General features: G+C 47.8%; 1 protein-coding gene across 1 annotated transcript; it reads left to right on the plus strand.

Annotated features, from left to right (window-relative positions):
* Positions 1–968: 968 nt before the first annotated feature.
* Positions 969–2,093, plus strand: LOC127058527 (paraneoplastic antigen Ma3 homolog). The gene has a single exon (XM_050968652.1). It carries the CDS (start codon positions 969–971, stop codon positions 2,091–2,093), a length of 1,125 nt encoding a protein of 374 aa, XP_050824609.1.
* Positions 2,094–19,455: the final 17,362 nt, after the last annotated feature.

A 19,455-nucleotide genomic window follows, 5' to 3' on the forward strand; every position in this document is an offset into this window, starting at 1 on the left:
CGGACCACGTAAGGTGCCCCTTTCTACCAGGCTGGGGGGGGGAGACCTGCAGATAGACTCTCGAACTTTGGGCTGCACTGACCCAGGACAGAGACTTTTGGGACTGTGGGTGATTTGGGGGTTGCTGGACTCAAGAGCCCAGGAAAGAGGACACAGCCCAATTTCCTGGGGTGGGTCTTTGCTCATGGTTTGGTCTATGAACTCTAGTAGAGGTGTTTTTCCCAATTTAGTGTTTGTTGTTTATCTCATGTATTAAATCTTTTCTGCTACACCGAGACTCTGTGCTTGCAAGAGGGGAAGCATTGCCTCTTTGAGGCGCCTAGGGGTGTGTGTAAGATTTTCCCAGGTCACTGGGTGGGGGCTCGAGCTGGTTTGACATTGGGTTATTGAAACGGAACCTCTGGATACTGAACCCGGCCCTTGTTGCTGCCAACTTAGAGGGGCAGAAGGGTTACATTTTGGGGGCTCGTCCGGGATATCCTAGGTCAGTACCCCTCGCAAGCACATTTTGAGTGATCCATTGAATTGGGAAAACCCCTAATTACCTTGTTGTTTTTGATCTGTTGTATTGGGAAAAGATTAGAGTTTGTATAATGGCTCTACACTTGTTAGAGGATTGGTGCAAGGGGATGAATATTGACCCCAGGAACTGTCTTCTGGTAACGGGGGTGCTGGAGGCAGTCGATGAGGGCTCAATAGAACCTATCTTAAGGTCATCCACTGAGTACTTGTGTAAGTGCAAAATGCGTGGGCGCATTTTTGTGAGGGAAGAGGGCGCTTTTGCTGTATTGTGTGAGCTGCCCTCGGCTGTGGACCCTCTACAGGTTCCAGGCACGATAGCAGTGGATGATGGTGAGTGGAAGGTAATAACCACTGGGAGCCAGCCCTCACCAGCCCCTACTGCTGATGTAGAGTTTTTAAAGAAAATGTCAGACTTTTTGGGGAAAGAGGGAAAAACTTTGGCTGATATGCCAGGTCTGTTGGGCCTTAAGCCGAGAGCCCCACAACAGGAGACTGCTCCTTCACCTGATGAGTGGGTGAAGGCTTTGGGGCAAGCATTAGGGAAAGTCATGCCACCCCACCCCGAGTCAAGTCCCTATCGTAAACTGAGGTTGTTTTCTGGGGGTCCCACCCCAATACCTGGGGAGGAAGCATTTGAACCCTGGCTGGAGCACACCACAGAGATGCTGCAGGAGTGGGCGGTGCCTGAGGCTGAAAAGAGAAGGCGACTAGTAGAGTGTCTCAGGGGGCCAGCTCTAGATGTGATTCGCACCCTGAAACTCAGTAACCCTGGGGTCAAGGTGAGGGACTGCCTAGAGGCCCTGGACCATGCTTTTGGGAGAACTGAGGGTTCAGAGGATGTTTATTGCAAATTCCTCAATGCCAGGCAACAAAAGGGAGAGAAGGTTTCTGCCTATGTCCAAAGATTGGAGAAATTATTACAGAGAGCCATCATGAGGGGAGCAGTAGCCGTTGAGCAAATGGACCGGACTAGATTGGCTCAGATTGTGAGAGGAATTCAATATCAGAACCCAATCCTTCTCCACCTTCGATTAAGGGAACGGCAAGATAATCCACCAAGTTACTCTCGCCTGATAAAAGAGGTCCGAGAAGAAGAAGAGAGGCAGGCAGCTGGCGAGGTTTGGGAGGTGCAGCAACACCAAGCATCTGGCACAACATCCACACGGACACCCAAGGCACTAATGGTGAATCCTCAAGAGGAACTTACTCAGCGAGTGCAGGCCTTAACACAGAAAGTGACTGAACTAGAGAGTACCCTCGATTCAGCAAAGACTTCAAGGTGCAAGGAACCCTCTGCTACCATGGTCCAGAGAACTACGTTTAGAACATCTGCACCCCCTCGACAGCAAGGGAAAGGACAATCCTTCTTCTGCTACCGGTGTGGCCAGAGTGGGCACATTGCTGCAAGGTGTCAGAATGCAGAGAATCCCATGCTGGTATATCAAAAGCTGAGGACCACCTGGGGAAAGCCGGGAAACGGCCCCAGGGCCTGGGAAGGGAGCCGCCTAGGCCTGCAGGATGCGGAGGCTCCCCTGGAAGGAACCATGCGGCCCGAATCCCCCCAGGATTGATAGGACCCCGAGCGGAAGTCACTGTAAAGGTTGAAGGGACAGAATGTAGAGCAGTGCTTGACACTGGATCCCAGGTGACTATCATATTCCAGTCTTTCTACCAGCAGATGCTTGGGCATCTGCCTATACAGCCCCTGACAGGGCTTGGCCTATGTGGCCTCAGCATGGATGAATACCCTTATCAGGGCTATGTCATAGTACACCTGGAATTCCCAGAAGAGATTGCTGGGGTAAGACAGGAGGTGGACACTGCTGCTTTAATATGCCCTGACCCCAAAGGAGCCTCTGATGTGTCTGTGCTAATAGGGACCAACTCCAGCCTCTTTAGGATACTGGCCGATTACTGCAGACAGCAAGCAGGAGACCAATATCTGAACACCTTGGTGATACACACACACTGTGCCGCGGCTTACAGAAAAATTGAGGACTCAAGAAAAGTGATGCCTGATTTGCCAGTAGGAGCACTGAGGTATGCGGGCCCGGTCCCTTTAGTGGTGCCTGCCATGTCAGAAAAGGAGGTGATTGTCAGGAGTACCTGCCTAAAAGGCAGTAAGGGAACATTAGCTGTGGTAGAGCAGCCAACCCAGGGAGGGCTCCCAGAAGGAGTGCTGGTTCTCAGTGGAGTCATAACCCTACCTGCTGAAGCCCAGGAGGAGGTGACGATACTGGTTGCTAATGAAACACGCCGTGATGTGTTTGTAAAACCAGGGCAGAAGATTGCAGACATCTTTGAGCCTGAAAGCGTTGTGAGACCCCAGTGTGAAGCTGAAGTTCCAGTGATAGATCCTGCGAAGTTTGACTTCGGGGACTCACCGCTGTCTGAGGAGTGGAAGGATTGCCTGAGGAAGAAGCTTTGCGAGAGATCCAAGGTGTTCTCACTACATGAGTGGGACGTGGGATGTGCAAAGGGAGTGGAACACCATATCAGGCTACAAGATCCCCGACCCTTCAGGGAGAGGTCTAGGAGGATTGCCCTCTCTGAGATGGAAGACGTGCGCCATCATCTTCAAGAGCTGATCGCGAATGGTATCATCACAGAGTCACGAAGCCCCTATGCCTCACCCATTGTGGTCGTTCGTAAGAAGAGTGGAAAAATCCGGATGTGTATTGACTACCGCACCCTAAACAGGCGCACTACAGTTGATCAATACACCATGCCTCGAGTACAAGATGCCTTGGACTGTTTGCTGGGTAGTCAGTGGTTCTCTGTGTTGGATCTTCGGAGTGGATACTACCAGATCCCTCTGGGAGAAGAGGATAAGGAGAAGACAGCCTTCATCTGCCCGTTAGGGTTCTACCAGTTCGAACGCATGCCACAAGGGATTTCTGGGGCCCCTGCCACATTTCAACGACTTATGGAAAAAGTCGTGGGAGACATGAATTTACTGCAGGTGTTAGTTTACTTGGATGACCTGATTGTGTTTGGAAGAACCCTGGAGGAACATGAAGAAAGACTTCTTAAAGTGCTCGATAGGTTGGAGGCATACGGTTTGAAGCTTTCAATTGATAAATGCCAGTTCTGCCAAACCTCAGTGAAGTATGTAGGTCACATCGTGTCCCAAGAGGGTGTGAGTACTGACCCCGATAAAATAGAATCACTCACTACCTGGCCACGTCCCATTAACTACAGAGAACTCAAGACGTTTCTTGGATTTAGTGGCTACTACCGCAGATTTGTGAAGAACTATGCTACTATTGTAAAACCTCTGAATGATCTTACCAGGGGATACCAGTCCAACAAGAACAAATCTAAGACCCAGAATAAGCGAAGGCCTCCAAAGACTCCTTTGCAGAGACACTATGGCCCCTTCGAACCATTTGGGCAGCGGTGGGATGAAAGATGTGAGAGAGCTTTTCGGGAAATCATTACTCGCTTAACTCATGCTCCCATCCTAGTCTTTGCTGACCCAAGCAAACCGTTTATCCTGCATACTGATGCCAGTTTGGAGGGTCTGGGAGCAGTACTGTATCAGGAAGTGGAAGGCAAACGCAAACCGGTAGCCTTTGCCAGCCGAGGACTGTCTGACAGTGAAACTCGCTACCCCATCCACAAGCTGGAGTTCTTGGCCTTGAAATGGGCCATCACTGAGAAATTTCGAGACTACTTGTACGGTGCTCAGTTCCAAGTGTGGACGGACAACAACCCACTGACCTATGTGTTAACAAGTGCTAAATTGGATGCTACAGGCCAGAGATGGGTGGCTGCCTTGGCTAGCTATGAGTTCAGCATTCAATACTGATCAGGGAGGAGCAATGTAGATGCAGATGCCTTGTCCAGACGTCCGCAGGCACCTGACGTTGCTGTGATACCCACTGATGGCGTGAGAGCTATCTGCAGTGTGAGTCGCCGAGAGCCAGAGGCCCCTGAGAGCCTTCATGGATGTGTTGCTGAAGCTTTGGGCCTGCCCCCTGAATGCGTGCCTTCTGCTTCAGTGAACTATATTGCTTTGGACCAATCTCCCTTGCCCACGCTCAATGCGGCTGACTGGCAGGAAGCCCAGCTGCAAGATATTGACATTTGTGATACACTACTTGCCAAAAGAGAGGGGCGAGGCCCAGCTGAGGTTGTCCCACCTACCCCAGAGGGTAAACTACTAATGAGAGAATGGACCAAACTGAAACTGATTCAGGGAGTGCTACACCGCGTGACCACGGACCCTCTACAAAAGCAACGGAATCAACTAGTGCTGCCAAAAGAGTACAGATCCCTGGCCATGAGGGCCCTGCATGATGATTTTGGACATTTAGGGATGGAGAGGACCCTGGAACTTATCCGTAGTAGGTTCTATTGGCCTCGGATGGCCGAAGATGTTCGCAGAAAATGTGATACCTGTGCTCGATGTGTTCAAAGGAAAACTCTGCCCACAAGGGCCGCATATCTGAAGAACATCACCAGCAACAAACCTCTGGAGCTGGTTTGCATTGATTTCTTGTCCTTAGAAGTAGACAAGAGGAATATTGGGAACATTCTAGTAGTGACCGACCATTACACACGATATGCGCAGGCATACCCCACACGTGATCAGAAGGCCACTACTGTCGCTCGAGTACTGTGGGAAAAATATTTCTCAGTTTATGGATTCCCAGCCCGGATACACTCGGATCAGGGACGAGACTTTGAGAGTCACCTTCTGAAGGAGGTGCTGAGGATAGCAGGAATTAAAAAGTCAAGGACAACGCCTTATCACCCACAGGGTGATCCGCAGCCAGAGAGGTTCAACCGAACCCTGTTAGATATGTTAGGGACTTTGCGGCCAGAGCAGAAGGCAACCTGGAGCCAACATGTCGCATTTCTAGTGCACGCCTACAACGCCACAAAGAACGACGCTACGGGAGTCACCCCATATCTCTTAATGTTTGGGCGAGAACCAAGATTACCCATAGACCTGTGCTTTGGTGTATCCGAGGATGGAGATAGCTATGACACTCACCAGCAATATCTATCCCGACTACGAGAAAAGCTGTGGGATGCTTATCACTTAGCTACATCTGCAGCTCAGAAGAATGCAGGCCGCAACAAACATCGATATGATGCTAGGGTACGTGTGCAAGAGCTCCAGCCAGGGGACAGAGTCCTACTGCGAAATTTGGGTATTGCTGGCAAACACAAGATAGCTGACAGGTGGAAGGCAATACCTTACCTAGTGATGGAAAAGCTAGGAGACCTGCCAGTTTATAAGATCAAACCTGAAGAGGGTACAGGGCAGACCAAGACCGTGCACAGAAACCTTTTGCTCCCTGTGGGGGAATTGGTAGGCAGCCCTTATGAGATTGGCCACAACCGGGCAACTGGGCAGAACAAAGGTGCTGTGCCAAAGCCGCCTTCCAACGTGGACAGCCGGCTCCCTGCAGCTAATCTACCCCTACTCAGCACATCTGAGAGTGAGTCTGAGGAGGAAGACACAACCATGGTGTATCCTGGGATGAAGACAAGATTTCAGTCTCAATCTGCTGAATCAGAAGAGAGCACATCCTCTTCCGCCCTAAACCCTATGGCAGAAGTATTTAGGCCCATTCCTGACATCCCTGAGCCACTGGTGGGACCCCCGTGTAATGACTTACACAGACTATTGGACAGTGGTGACATACAGATGGAGGATGTCCAGAGCACCTGTGACCCTCCACTGTTAGAACTAGAAATGCAGGGGCCTATGCCAGTACCCGAGGGGAACTCACAGGAAACCTCCCCATCCATCACTCAAGAGGATGTCCCCTCTACCATAGCAACAGAGATTCTCAATAGGCGAGACAGGGTAATAAGACCAGTGAAAAGGTTAACTTACGATGCACCTGGGGTGATTAGTGAGGAGCCTATACATTTAGCACACAGGTTTGTGAAAGCTAAAGTGGGCTATCTAATGCCTTTTGGAGGGGACCAATAAGTTGGTATAGTAGGGAATGTGATTTGTCGGGACGACAAATTCTTGGCTGGAGGGAGGATGTAAGCAGAGTCAGGATAAGCTCTACACTGACATCTGGTGGAAAGAATGTGAGAGAGTGTATTTGCATAGGCACGCCCACCCTATCCCAGACTGCCAAGCTGTGGGACTGCTTGGTGACAAATTGCTCACCCTCAGTTGGGTGGTACTGGCTAGACATGGGACATGGGTTCCAAAACCCAGAGAACTGAGGGAGGCTGGGGACAGGTATTTGTGCCTGGTGGTGCAGTCGCCTTGTGGAGCCAGAAGCACCAGTTGCACCCCCTCCTCTCTCCACTGTGGAATGTCAGAGCTGTTTTTTTATTCCCTTAAGAATTTAATTACAGGTTACTGAGCTGAAATCACTTTGGGCTAATGGTGCACTAGCACTGGGGCTCCCCTACTATGAGCTGGAATCACTAAAGAGCTAAAATCACTGAGCTGAGAGCACTGAGTACTGTGCTAACTAGTGGGGAGCCCAAAGCTATACTGTGGAACAGAGCTGCTGGCGGAGTGGAGCAGTTTGTGGGGACGGCTGGAGCGGATCACGGGACAGCTGGTGGCAGCGGAGCGACTGGCAGAGCGGAGTAGCTGTGAGCGGCCTGCAGAGCTGAGCAGTTTGCAGGGACAACTGGAGCAGCTCACAGGACAGCTGGTGGAGCAGAGCAGCTGGCGGAGCGGAGCAGTTTCTGAGAACGGCTGGAGGAGCAGAGTGGAGCGGCTGGTAAAGCGGAGCAGTTCGTGGAGAAGGCGGGAGCAGAATCCACGGAGAGGCAGGGCAGTTGGCCCCGGACCACGTAAGGTGCCCCTTTCTACCAGGCTGGGGGGGGAGACCTGCAGATAGACTCTCGAACTTTGGGCTGCACTGACCCAGGACAGAGACTTTTGGGACTGTGGGTGATTTGGGGGTTGCTGGACTCAAGAGCCCAGGAAAGAGGACACAGCCCAATTTCCTGGGGTGGGTCTTTGCTCATGGTTTGGTCTATGAACTCTAGTAGAGGTGTTTTTCCCAATTTAGTGTTTGTTGTTTATCTCATGTATTAAATCTTTTCTGCTACACCGAGACTCTGTGCTTGCAAGAGGGGAAGCATTGCCTCTTTGAGGCGCCTAGGGGTGTGTGTAAGATTTTCCCAGGTCACTGGGTGGGGGCTCGAGCTGGTTTGACATTGGGTTATTGAAACGGAACCTCTGGGTACTGAACCCGGCCCTTGTTGCTGCCAACTTAGAGGGGCAGAAGGGTTACACTCCTAAGCCAACCGGTTCTGGGCAGCCTCAGGTCACTGTTCCTAGCTCTGGGTTTCTAAGGCACACTCCGAGGTGCTGATCTCATGTCTGCCACCCTTCCTTAGGACGTGGGGCTCTGCAGACACCTTAAACTCCAGAATTAGTGCCTTAGCCCTCTCAAGTCCCCTATTTGCTTATTTGTATTCCCTCAGTGCTTCACTGTGCTGTGGGAAATCTCAGCTACTGTCCTTTCATGGACAACATGGCATGCAAATAAGGAACGCAGGCTTACCAAAGGAACTCCTTAACTAGTCACTTTTACTCTTAAAAGCACTAGAGTTACAAATCTTTGAAAAACAAAATCCTGAATACCCCCAGTTAGTATAATTTTATTCCTCCTGTGAATCCTGTATTTGGTCTGCATCCTTAGACTAGACAGCTCTTTTTGCCTTCTCTCTCCTTTTTCCTCCCATAAGATATCTGCAAATTAAGCATGAAATAAAGCAACATAATGGCCACAATTTCAGGCCTTGGCTTAGCTGTTTTGGACAATGTTCAAACATTCCATGCACCAGTTTTACATTTGCCATTGACACGCAGTATACTCTGTTGCAAGGTTACATTGGTCATTTTCACCTAGCAGCATTCTGACTGTTTCAATTCTAAGGACAACTGACGAGATGGTCAATTGACCACAAATGTTTGGCTTCAGTATTAACACCCTCATAACATGAATGTATCAATCTCAGAAGGCCACTGGACCATTTATCCTCTCTCTCTCCTCCAAGTTTGCCAACAGGTTTATTAGAGTACCTAGATTCAGTTGGGTGTTCTCTATTTATCTAAACATCACTGTTGAAGTATATATAGCTGTACAATATAAATTTGAACAAAAACATTCAACAGCCCTACAGTCATGCCTCCTTGGGCTACCATCCCACTACATGTCATAAAACAAGCAATGCCTCAGCCATATTACAGTCACTGTGTAGTAAGAGGTGCCATCTTTCAGTTTTGATGTCAACCCACTGATATCCCAGGGCATTTTTTAGCCATACCCAAAGGTAATATGCTGAACAAATTTCAACTGAGTTATTACATCTTGTCTACTAAAGTTCCCTCTGCAAATTTTCTTCTTCACTTCCTGTCCTACACTAGCATGCAGTGTTGCTGTCAGGGGCTGCTCCAGGCCCCAGCACGCCAAGCACGTGCTTGGGGCGGCATGCCGCAGGAGGCGCTCTGCCGGTCGTGCGGCAGACAGGCAGCCTTCAGGAGGTCCACCAGAGCCGCGGGACCGGCGACCCGCAGAGCACCCCCCAAAGCATGCTTGGGGCGGTGAAATGCCTAGAACCGCCCCTGGTTGCTGTGTATTATTTAAACAGTACTCATATTTTACCTCAGAAGTGGGTACATTTGAATCACTAATGAAGGGACTGGTTATCTATTAACAGTGCGACTCTTAGTACTAGCTACATGAAGGGTGCTAAAAACAGGAGCCTGTGAAAGTGCATAGCATAAAGATCTGTTTCTCTGAAATAGATCTCATATACTTCACTTGGAATCTTTTTTCTATGCATAGAGAATCTTTCATTGCCTGTGTGCCAAATAGGTCCTATGGCATTCAAGTAGGAGATTTCAGGTACTACTTGTTTTGTTTTTTGAAAGAATGCCATTTTAACAGAATGTACCATTCACTCACTCAGATTCTCTACAAGTTCTTTCCTCAAGAAAGGAAACAAAGCTGACAAAAACCTGCTCCACGAGAGCCAGGAAACTGCATTAGAAAGATGGCAGGTATTCACAAGGCACAAGTAAGGGGTGTCCCAGTGTCTTTTGTGATGGAAGAAAAGAGGTGGTAAAGAACAGGACAATTTCCATCATCATTCAAAGTGCAATGTATAGCGCTCAGGTGAGTTTTATATATGAAAAGTGACTTTAAACAGCAAGTGTAAGTGAATAATACAACTGATAGAACATTAAGGTAAACATAGATAGTATATGTGTAGTGGACGAAGACAAGTCTTTGACCAGCCTCATGCAAGTATTCTGGGTCTCTACAGCTGCTCCAGGACTAAACCAGACTGATAGCTCAATGAGCTGACATATATAAACAGACCCAAATTTAAGTTTTTTGTCCTTTCCTTCAAGGCCCTTCAGAACTCTGTCCCTCCCTACTTATTTTATCCCTATGCACATCACCACTGCCCATTGCTGCTCTGCTTCACCAGCGATGCCCCTTTGAATGCTCATTTGTCTGCTTCTCCCACAATACTTCAGCACATTCGTTCATACTGTCTCCTCTCTGAGGCAATCCCCATGGCCACTACCCCCTCCTCCTTTAAATCCTTTCTCAAGACCAACATCTGCTGGGATGCTAACAAGAACTCAGCTAGCTGTGACATGGAGGTTGAGTAGCACAGCAGCAAACAGAATGCTGTTGTATAAGAAAACACCTATTGAATTGACCAATCAGGTTGCACGCTTTGGCTTTGTGTATATATGAGTAGGACCCTACCAAATTCACAGCCATGAAAAACATGTCACGGACCACAAAATCTGATCTTTCCCTGTGAAATCTGGTCTTTTGTGTACTTTTACCCTATATTATACAGATTTCACTGGGGAGACCAGCGTTTCCCCAAACTGGCGGTTCCAACTCAAAAAGAGAAGGTGGAGGAGTCACAAGGTTATTGTAGGGGGGTCACAGTATTGCCACCCTTACTTCTGCATTGCCATCAGAGCTGGGTGGTCAGAGAGTGGTGGCTGCTGGCCAGGCGCCCAGCTCTGAAGGCAGCACTGTTGCCTACAGTCATGCAGAACTAACAATGGCATGGTGTGGTATTGCCACCCTTACTTTTGTGCTGCTGCCTTCAGAGCTGGGTGCCAGGCCAGCAGCCACCACTCTCTGGCAGCAGGGTGCCCAGAGGATTCAGGGGGCCTGAGGCAAAGCAATTTCAGGGGCCTCTTCCACAAAAGAAAAGTTGCAATACTATATTTTTTACATTTCCAAATATATGATACTAACCAGTGAAATACATTCAAAAAATAATTTTTATTAATGTATTTCATGTATTTTCAAATTATTTCAAAACATTAAATGCTTTAATGATATGTATACATTTGCAATTACATAATGGGCTGTCACTGATGATGGTTGGTGCCAATGGGCTGTCTCTGCCTGGGGGTGGTGCTGCTGTTGGCCAGAGCTGGGTGGAGAGCTGGGCTCTGGGTCCGGCGGTGCCCCGCTCAGAGGGGCTGGGCTCAGGGCTGGGGGTTAGAGCTGTGGAGGGGAGGTCAGGGGGGTGCCTGGTTCAGAGGGGCTGGGCTTAGAGCGGGGGGTCAGGGCTGCAGGGGGAGGGTGGTGCCCAGCTCAGAGCTGGAGGAGGGTGTCAGGGGGCTGTCTGGCTCAGAGGGCTGGGCTCAGAGCTGGGGGTCAGGGGACTGTCCATCTCAGAGGGGCTTACCATGCTGCTTACTCCCACCTCTCCCAGAGCCTCAGTGCGTCGTGTCCAGCGGCCCTGGACAGAGCTAAAGCAGAGTGGCTCCATGGGCCTTGAGCTCCTGCCACTAAGCCACAGCCCCACCCCCTTACCACACAGCTCCAAGCGAGAGGAGCTCAGGCCCCAGCGGAGCCACACCGCTTTAGCTCTGTCCAGGGCCACTCCTGGACGTGGTGTGCTGAGGCGCCAGGGGATGGGGGAAGGCGGAGGCGGGGGGAGGGAGCCCTGTCTGGCAGCCCAGCTCTGAAGGCAGTGCTGCTGTCAGCAGCGGCGCAGAAACAAGAGTGGCAATACTGCAACCCTCCTACAATAAACTTGCAACACACTCACAATCCTCCTTAGGATCAGGCCCCCTACAGTTACAACACTGTGAAATATCAAATTTAAATAGCTGAAATCATTACATTTACCATTTTTTAAATCCTATGACCATGAAATTGACCAAAGGGGACCATGAATTTGGTAGGGCCCTATGAGCATGGGATATGATTCCCAGCTTCTCTGGACTGCTTCCTACCTCTCTCTCTCTCTCCCCCCACAGGCACCTTTCACTGAACTCCATCCTCGAGTCTTCACTCAGTGGAAGTCTAATTCCTTACACAGTTTCTCCCCAGTCTGCTGCTGAGCAACCTCCTCTTGGTAGCTCTCAATCTCTCTAACAACGTCTCAGTATGTCCTATTTGTAGCCTTCTTATCTCAGCAATTAGCAACAGCTGAGGAGGCAGCTAGCCTAGCTCTTAAACCTTTAGTGGCTGTGCTACACCTCATCACAGAAACCATATGATCTCATATGGAAGGGACCTCAGGAGGTCATCTAGTCCAACCCCCTGCTCAAAGCAGGACCAACCCCAACTTTTCTATATATAGAAATATATAGGAAGATACAGTCCATACCCCAAAGAGCTTGCAACCTAATTGGAAACAGGACACAGGCAAGTGTAACAAGCAATAGAGTGAAGGTGGAGACGAAGGATGAGGGTAACAGAAATGAGATCATATGGTTTCTGTGATGAGGTGTACCACAGCCACTAAAGGTTTAAGAGCTAGGCTAGCTGCCTCCTCAGCTTTTGCTAATTGCTGAGATAAGAAGGCTACAAATAGGACATACTGAGACGTTGTTAGAGAGATTGAGACCACTTAGTATCATGAGGCTATGTTCCTATCTTGGACCTTTGGGAGCTCTCACAATACTAAAATAAAATAAAATAGGAAAACTAATTATAGTCCATGTAATTTATATAACCCTGCCTGAAGGAGATGCCCTTTTCATAAATGACCAGTCCTCCATTTTGAGTCCTATTTAGAAAAAGACAGCTCTTGATGGAGACAGCAGCAAAGAGCTGATATGTTGTAAAAGGAAAGGAAATAAAAGGATGAACACAGAGAGGTGAAAGGAGGTGTGTACCATCTGTTTTGTCTCTGAATAACAATGTTGCCAACTCCTGTCATTTTACTGTCTCCTGATTTTTTTAAAGCCCCAGCTTCTGAGGTCAAGTGATTATGTCAAAATCAGACCTATCATTTTTAAAGAAGAGTAAGTTTTTTCATGGCTGCAGAGGAAAGTTTGAAAACTTGATCCAAATACAGCCAAAGGCTCAGAAAACAGAAAGCATATATAACTACCCTTCTCCCAAAAGTTTACTGTTAAAAAAAAAAACCCTGATTTTTGAGACCTGGCTTATGATTTTTGAGGCTTGGAGGTTGCAAAACTGATGTTAAAAAGAAAAAGGCAGAAAGGAAAAAAATAAAACTTCCCAGATGTACTCTGAGAGCTGAGGCTTTCCAGCCACCCTCCCCCAGAGACTTTGCTTTTATTGTCTTCTAAACTTTAGTCCTCTCCACTGACTAGTCAAGAGCAAATTGATGATTACTTAAAAGACTCATTTGTTTGCATTAGAGGGACCCTGAGGTAAGCTTAGAACAGCTCAGTTCTGTAGAGGGAATTAAAAATGCTATGAAATAACAGAAAGCTAATAAAATGCCAGTCACCAATAGCTCCAGTCTAACAACATCTTTATAAACATAAAATAAAGAGGAAATATCTCTTTTTATTGCAAAGTTTGTAAATTCTGGGCCCCATTCCTAAAAATTACATTCTAGAGCAATATTACTTTTATACAGAGAAAAGAGAAACCTACAAAGACCCATCTTTCTACTAAATAATATTGTAAAGCTGAGAGACACATTTTGTACAATGTCAGAGTATAAAACAAATTACCAAAAAAATCTCAAGGTCTTCAGAGCAGTACTTGACTATCAGATGATACCCTCTTTCCCCTTCATATGAAAAACTAAAACAAGCAAATTTTTGGTGGGAACATTCACCAAAGCCAATGGAGTTTTAAATATTAAGCTACATTTTTTTAAGCTGCAAATTGAGGGGTTTTAAAAATAAAAAAAAGTAATGGCCAAAAGGGCCTGTGTTATAACCCTGGATTGGAGGAGGTTGTGTGCAAATGGAAATCACTTGGCTGTTAGGAATTTGTTCTCAACTTCTTATGCTCCTAGATGGACGCCCAAAAAAATTGTTGGTGCTGCATGTGGAATAAAATTGCTGCTATCTTTCCATTGGGTAGAAAGAAAAAAATTACATTTCAGCTGTTTAGGAATAAGGAGAACAGATTCCCAGATTCTCATTGGTATTCTTTGGCTGCTTGCCTGAGACAGTTGTCAAACAAGCTGCCAGAGAATACCAGCGTAGTGTAGTATAGGACAGCGGTTCTCAACCAGGGGTCCAGGGCCTCGTGGGGGGCTGCGAGCACGGCCATCATGACACTCGCTGTGGGCCAGGTCAGAAAGCTGAAGCCCCACTGCATGAGGCTGAAGCCTGAGGCCTTGAGACCCACCACCCGGGGCTGAAGCCAAAGCCTGAGCAGTTTGGCTTCATAGGGGCCACTGTAGCATGGGACCCCAGGCAACTGCCCTGCTTGCTACTCCCTAACGCAGGCCCCGGCTTTTATATGCAGAAAACCACTTGTTGTGCCACAGGTGGGCCATAGAATTTTTATAGTGTGTTGGGGGAGGGAGGGCTCAGAAAGAAAAAGATTGAGAACCCCTGCTGTAGGATACTGACTCTTGCCAATGGAAAGGAATGGAAGCCCTTGGACCAGGTCTTTCCCTTTTGCAGAATTTAGGACAAAACTCCCCACTCAAATTTTCACTGGGACTAGTCACATGAATAAAGCTAGATACTTAAACTTGTTTAGGATGGACGGCCAAGCTGCTTGTATGTAGGGTTCATAGTATTATTTGCTCTGTGGAAGTGCCTAGCAGCCTGTCATATACTGGGGCTTGTTGTGCTAGGCGCTGTACAAATACAATAAAAAAGGATCCCTGCCCCCAAATAGCTTACAATCAAGTCAGAGAAGAGACAACTGGTGGAGACAGATGAGGGAGCACAAGTTAAAAATGAGACAATATTGGTCGACATGACAGGCAGCAGTTACAGCACACCAGCTGTCTGACCTTTGTGAAGTTTTTAATGAAGTATTTAAAAAATAAAAAAATAAAAATAAAACACTAAACATTAATGAACTGAGCCTAACAGGCAAGTCAGGGGTGGGCAAACTATGGCCTGCGGGCCACATCCAACCCATCAGACCTTTTAATCTGGCTCTTGAACTCCCACCGGGGAGCAGGGTTGGGAGCGTTCCCCGCTCTGGTCAGGGACTTGCCTTGCTCCACATGGCTCCCGGAAGCAGGGGCAGCTAGGGTGTGCCGCATGCTGCCCCCACCCCAAGCACTGGCTCTGCAGCTCCCATTGTCCAGGAACCACAGCCAATGGGAGCTGCAGAGCCGGTGCCTGAGGACAGGGTAGCGCACATAGTGGCGTGGCCCCAGCTCTGTGTGGGAGCCAGAGGGAGGACGGGCTGCTGTTTCCAGGAGTCACTTCAAGTTAGCACTGCCTGGATCCTGCACTCCTGAGCCTCCCCCACCCCCCAACACCCTTCCCCAGCCCTGATCACCCTCCAAACCGTTTGATCCCAGCCCAGAGAACCCTCCTTCACCCCAAACCCCTCACCTCCAGCCCCACCCCAGAGTCTGCACCCCCAGCCAGAGCCTTATCCTCTCATGCACCCCAATTCCCTGCCCCAGCCAAGAGCCCCCTCCCGCCCTCCAAACCCCTCCATCCCAGCCCAGGGCACCCTCCTGCACCCCAAACCCTCATCCCCAGCCCCACCCCAGAATCTGCATCCCCAGCCGGAGCCCTCATCCCCCGTGTGCCCCAATCCCCTGCCCCAGCCAACCTTCCATACAATTTCCCTACTGAGATGTGGCCCTCCAGCCAAAAAGTTAGCCCACCTCTGTGTAGGTACTATTATCCAAACCTCATCCACCTTCCACTCTAAGCACAAGACATACTTTTTTGACCTTGCCTTTGCTAATAAAAATTATGAATGTGTAATCTATTTTCAAAAATCCACTAACTAAACATTACACTAAACACACTATTTTCCCCCTGGGAAGAAGGTGAGAGATAGAATGGTCCACACGTGAACAGATGTTAGTTATACTGCTTAATGTACTACTGGAAAACATTCAGATACTGCTGTGATGAGGGTGTTATAAGAATCTGAACAAAACAGAATCCTCATTTTGCAGCTGAGAAAACAGAGGCATGGAGTGATTATATGACTTGTGTGATGTCACATTGTAAGTCTCTGTCAGAGATAGGAAAGATAATCAGGGCACCTAACGCACAGTCTTGTTCTTTGGTCACAAGACCACCCTTTCCCTGCATGTCTGCTTGAAATAACTCATATGGAAAGGAAAACAAAAATGATGGGGAGGATTTATCAATGATCAAACTGTGAGTGTATTCTTCTGTATCTCCTTTTGCCACATTAGCTTTCATTTACTAGCCCAATATTCTTTTTCCTATGGCTACAGATCCACACTTTTTAGTATTATTAAGGATATGGAAAATATAATTATTTCAGAGAAATAGTAGCTTAGAATAAGCATGAAATGTACATATCTAGGATGATTAAAAGAGCATTAGACTGATTAAAGAACTCAAAAAGACAGTTTTTTGTTGATATGTATAAGAATGAAAAAAGGAAGGAAACAGGAATAGAACTATTCAGTACCACAAAACAGTTCCATTTTAGAAAATGTGAAAATGACTTAGGCTCTGATCCTGCAAACACTGAAGTACATACATAACTTTATGCACGGGAGTATTCCAATTGACTTCAACAAGACTATTCACATGAATAAATGTATGCACATGCTTAAATGTTTGCAGGACTGGACTCTTATGACAAAATGCTGTCAATTACAGATTCTTTTACAGTAACTAAGATAAAAGTTGTAGTTTGAACAATACGGAGAGAAGCTAAGCATGGGATGTCATCTGTGAAAAATCCTGTTATCCTGAGGTCGATTCTACAGATGCAATTCTTTTTGGATCACTTGAAAATTTCCCCCCAAAGGATATGAGAAACTCCCAAAACTCCTGTCTCCTTTTATTTAAAAGCATGCTGAGGGTTGGAAATTCATCCCAACAAGCAATTCTGAGGTGAGACATGACACAGGGCAATGCTTTGGAGCATGTATATAACACAGATAGCAGTGCTCAGTATAAAAATACCATCCACCTTATTTGGGAATTGGCTATTGTATAGATGATCAGGGTTCAGCAAAGACCAAAGGGAAAAGACAGAACCAAGAAGGATGGAGCAAGAAAGAAAGAAAGAAAGAACACATTGATGGAGAGACACTTCATCCTGTTTGTTTCAATGTAGACTCTTGCACCTATTGATGTAAGAGCCTTCTCCTCTAGTCTCTTACCACCTGGAACAACTCTCTTTTTCTCTGTCTCACCAACTCCATCCTTTTTCAAATACCATCTTTTTCCACTTCTTTCTCCCTTTTGATTTCGTTCTCCTTCTGCTACTCTGAAGTTCTCTTATTGTATATAGCAAAACGTAATTCTGTAAATATGTCATTTATATTATGGTTGAGCACTTATTTTTGCAAAACATATAAATAAATGTTTCAGCTGTGGTTGAATTTCCAACAGGAACAGTTTACATTTAGAGCAATAACATGTGTTTGCAACCCAGACACCACAGTATCCTACTAAGCATACAAAGACAAGAAAACAAAACTGATCAGAAATTGACGTCACGGAATTAAACTGTTCAGCCTATTTTCATTGACCAAGCTGAATGTAGTAAAAAAAGAAAAAGAAAGCATGAAAATTGAAAACTATGTTTTTAATTCTTTATTTAATCTATGTTCTTGTTTCAGTAATCCATGTTATTTTTAGTAACCCAGGGCACTATTAATGATACTAACTACTGTATTAATGTTGTACCTGAGTGTCCCTTGGTTAAGGCCTTACCCTTAAAAGTGCTTCACATGGACTCTTTTTAGGAGCAAAGGTCCCTCATGCAGAGCTCCGTGCTAGATCTGGGCCTGAAGTTATAGGGGCAACCACTCAATGAATCGCAGCCATGATTTAACCCCCAGCAACCTTTTCAGAATTTGATATGGAATATTACCATGGGGTACCATAATGGTTCATCCCCAAATTCATAGCAGAGCTCCTTTTTCTCAGATGCTTCTGCTGTGTTGAAGAATAATTAGACAGCCCTGAATTTAATATTCTCCAATTTTTCCAGTAATTAATAAACCGCAAACCCTCTCTCTCATTAACTTGAGTTAGGTGACAGGTCTGTCTCTCCTGCCTTCAGGATAGGGCACGTCTTCATTTGAAAAGCACTGAGTAAATACATGGTGCAATAGAAATGTTCAATAATAATAATTTGTTTGGGGAGTAACAAGGTAATGACTGTGCCACAATGAACAACTGAATCTTGAGATGATGTCGTCTCATAACAGGCTGCTCAGTTGAGAGATGACAATGTAATGGGCAACATGAGGATATGGACACACATACTAGTTTATGACATAGACCCCACCACACAGGGAAGGAGATCGGACAATGGGGACACCATGATGCTGGGAGTCCCATACACTCAGCTATGACAGATGCTGTTATGTGGAATCCAGATATCGCTCACTGTGTGGAGATATTATGATGTGGGGACACAAGCACTGGCCTGTGATGTAGATACCATGACATGGGATCCCAGAAACAGATAAAGTCATGCAGGAATGCAGGCAACAGGCCATGATGTGTGACATGGGAACATGGGCGCTGTGCAACAAGGACACAGAGCCATGCAGGGATGCAGGTGCCAGACCATGGCCTGTGACATGGGAATACAGATGCTATGCCACAAGAAAACAGAGCCACGCAAGGATGCAGGCACCTGTCCGTGATGCATGACATGGGAGCATGAGGATACAGAGCCAAGTAGGGATGCAGGTGCATGGGCGTCACATGTGACATGCAAACACAAGGACACAGAGACACGCAGGGATGCAGGCGCCAGGTGCCACACATGGGAACACTAGGACAGAGCCACACAGGGACGCAGATGCCAGGCATCATGCGTGACATAGGAACACGAGGACAGAGCCACGCAGGGATGCAGACGCCAGGTATCATATGTGACATGGGAACATGAGAAAAGTCATGAAGGGATGCAGGCACCAGGCGTCATGCATGACACAGAAACACGAGGACAGAGCCACGCAGGGATGCAGATGCCAGGCGTCACAGGTGACATGGGAACACGAGGACAGAGCCACGCAGGGATGCAGGCGTCACAGGTGACATGGGAACACGAGGACAAAGCCACGCAGGGATGCAGACGCCAGGTATCATATGTGACATGGGAACATGAGAAAAGTCATGAAGGGATGCAGGCACCAGGCGTCATGCATGACACAGAAACACGAGGACAGAGCCACGCAGGGATGCAGGCACCAGGCGTCATGCATGACACAGAAACACGAGGACAGAGCCACGCAGGGATGCAGACGCCAGGCGTGACATGGGAACATGACGAAAGAGCCACGCAGGGATGCAGGCGTCACGCGTGACATGGGAACACGAGGACACAGAGCCACGCAGCGATGCAGGCGTCACGCGTGCCATGGGAACACCCGCACCCTGCAATGAGGACACAGAGCCACGCTCCGGCCCGTGCCTAGCGGACACACCCACGCCACAGGGATCTGTGACACCGGCCGCATCGTCCGCAACGCGGGAGGGAGGGAGGAGAAGAGGCGGGGCGGCGACTGGTGCCTTCCCCACCTGGTCCGAGGCCTAGGCCGCAGCGGAGCCCGAGTCGCTCCCCCCGG

This window comes from Gopherus flavomarginatus, chromosome 9 (genome assembly GCF_025201925.1).
Source record: "Gopherus flavomarginatus isolate rGopFla2 chromosome 9, rGopFla2.mat.asm, whole genome shotgun sequence".
NCBI classification, from domain to species: domain Eukaryota; kingdom Metazoa; phylum Chordata; order Testudines; family Testudinidae; genus Gopherus; species Gopherus flavomarginatus.

Bases quoted from the DNA above. Each gene is read 5' to 3' on its own strand.
- LOC127058527 (XM_050968652.1), top strand. From the start codon at position 969: ATGCCAGGTCTGTTGGGCCTTAAGCCGAGAGCCCCACAACAGGAGACT.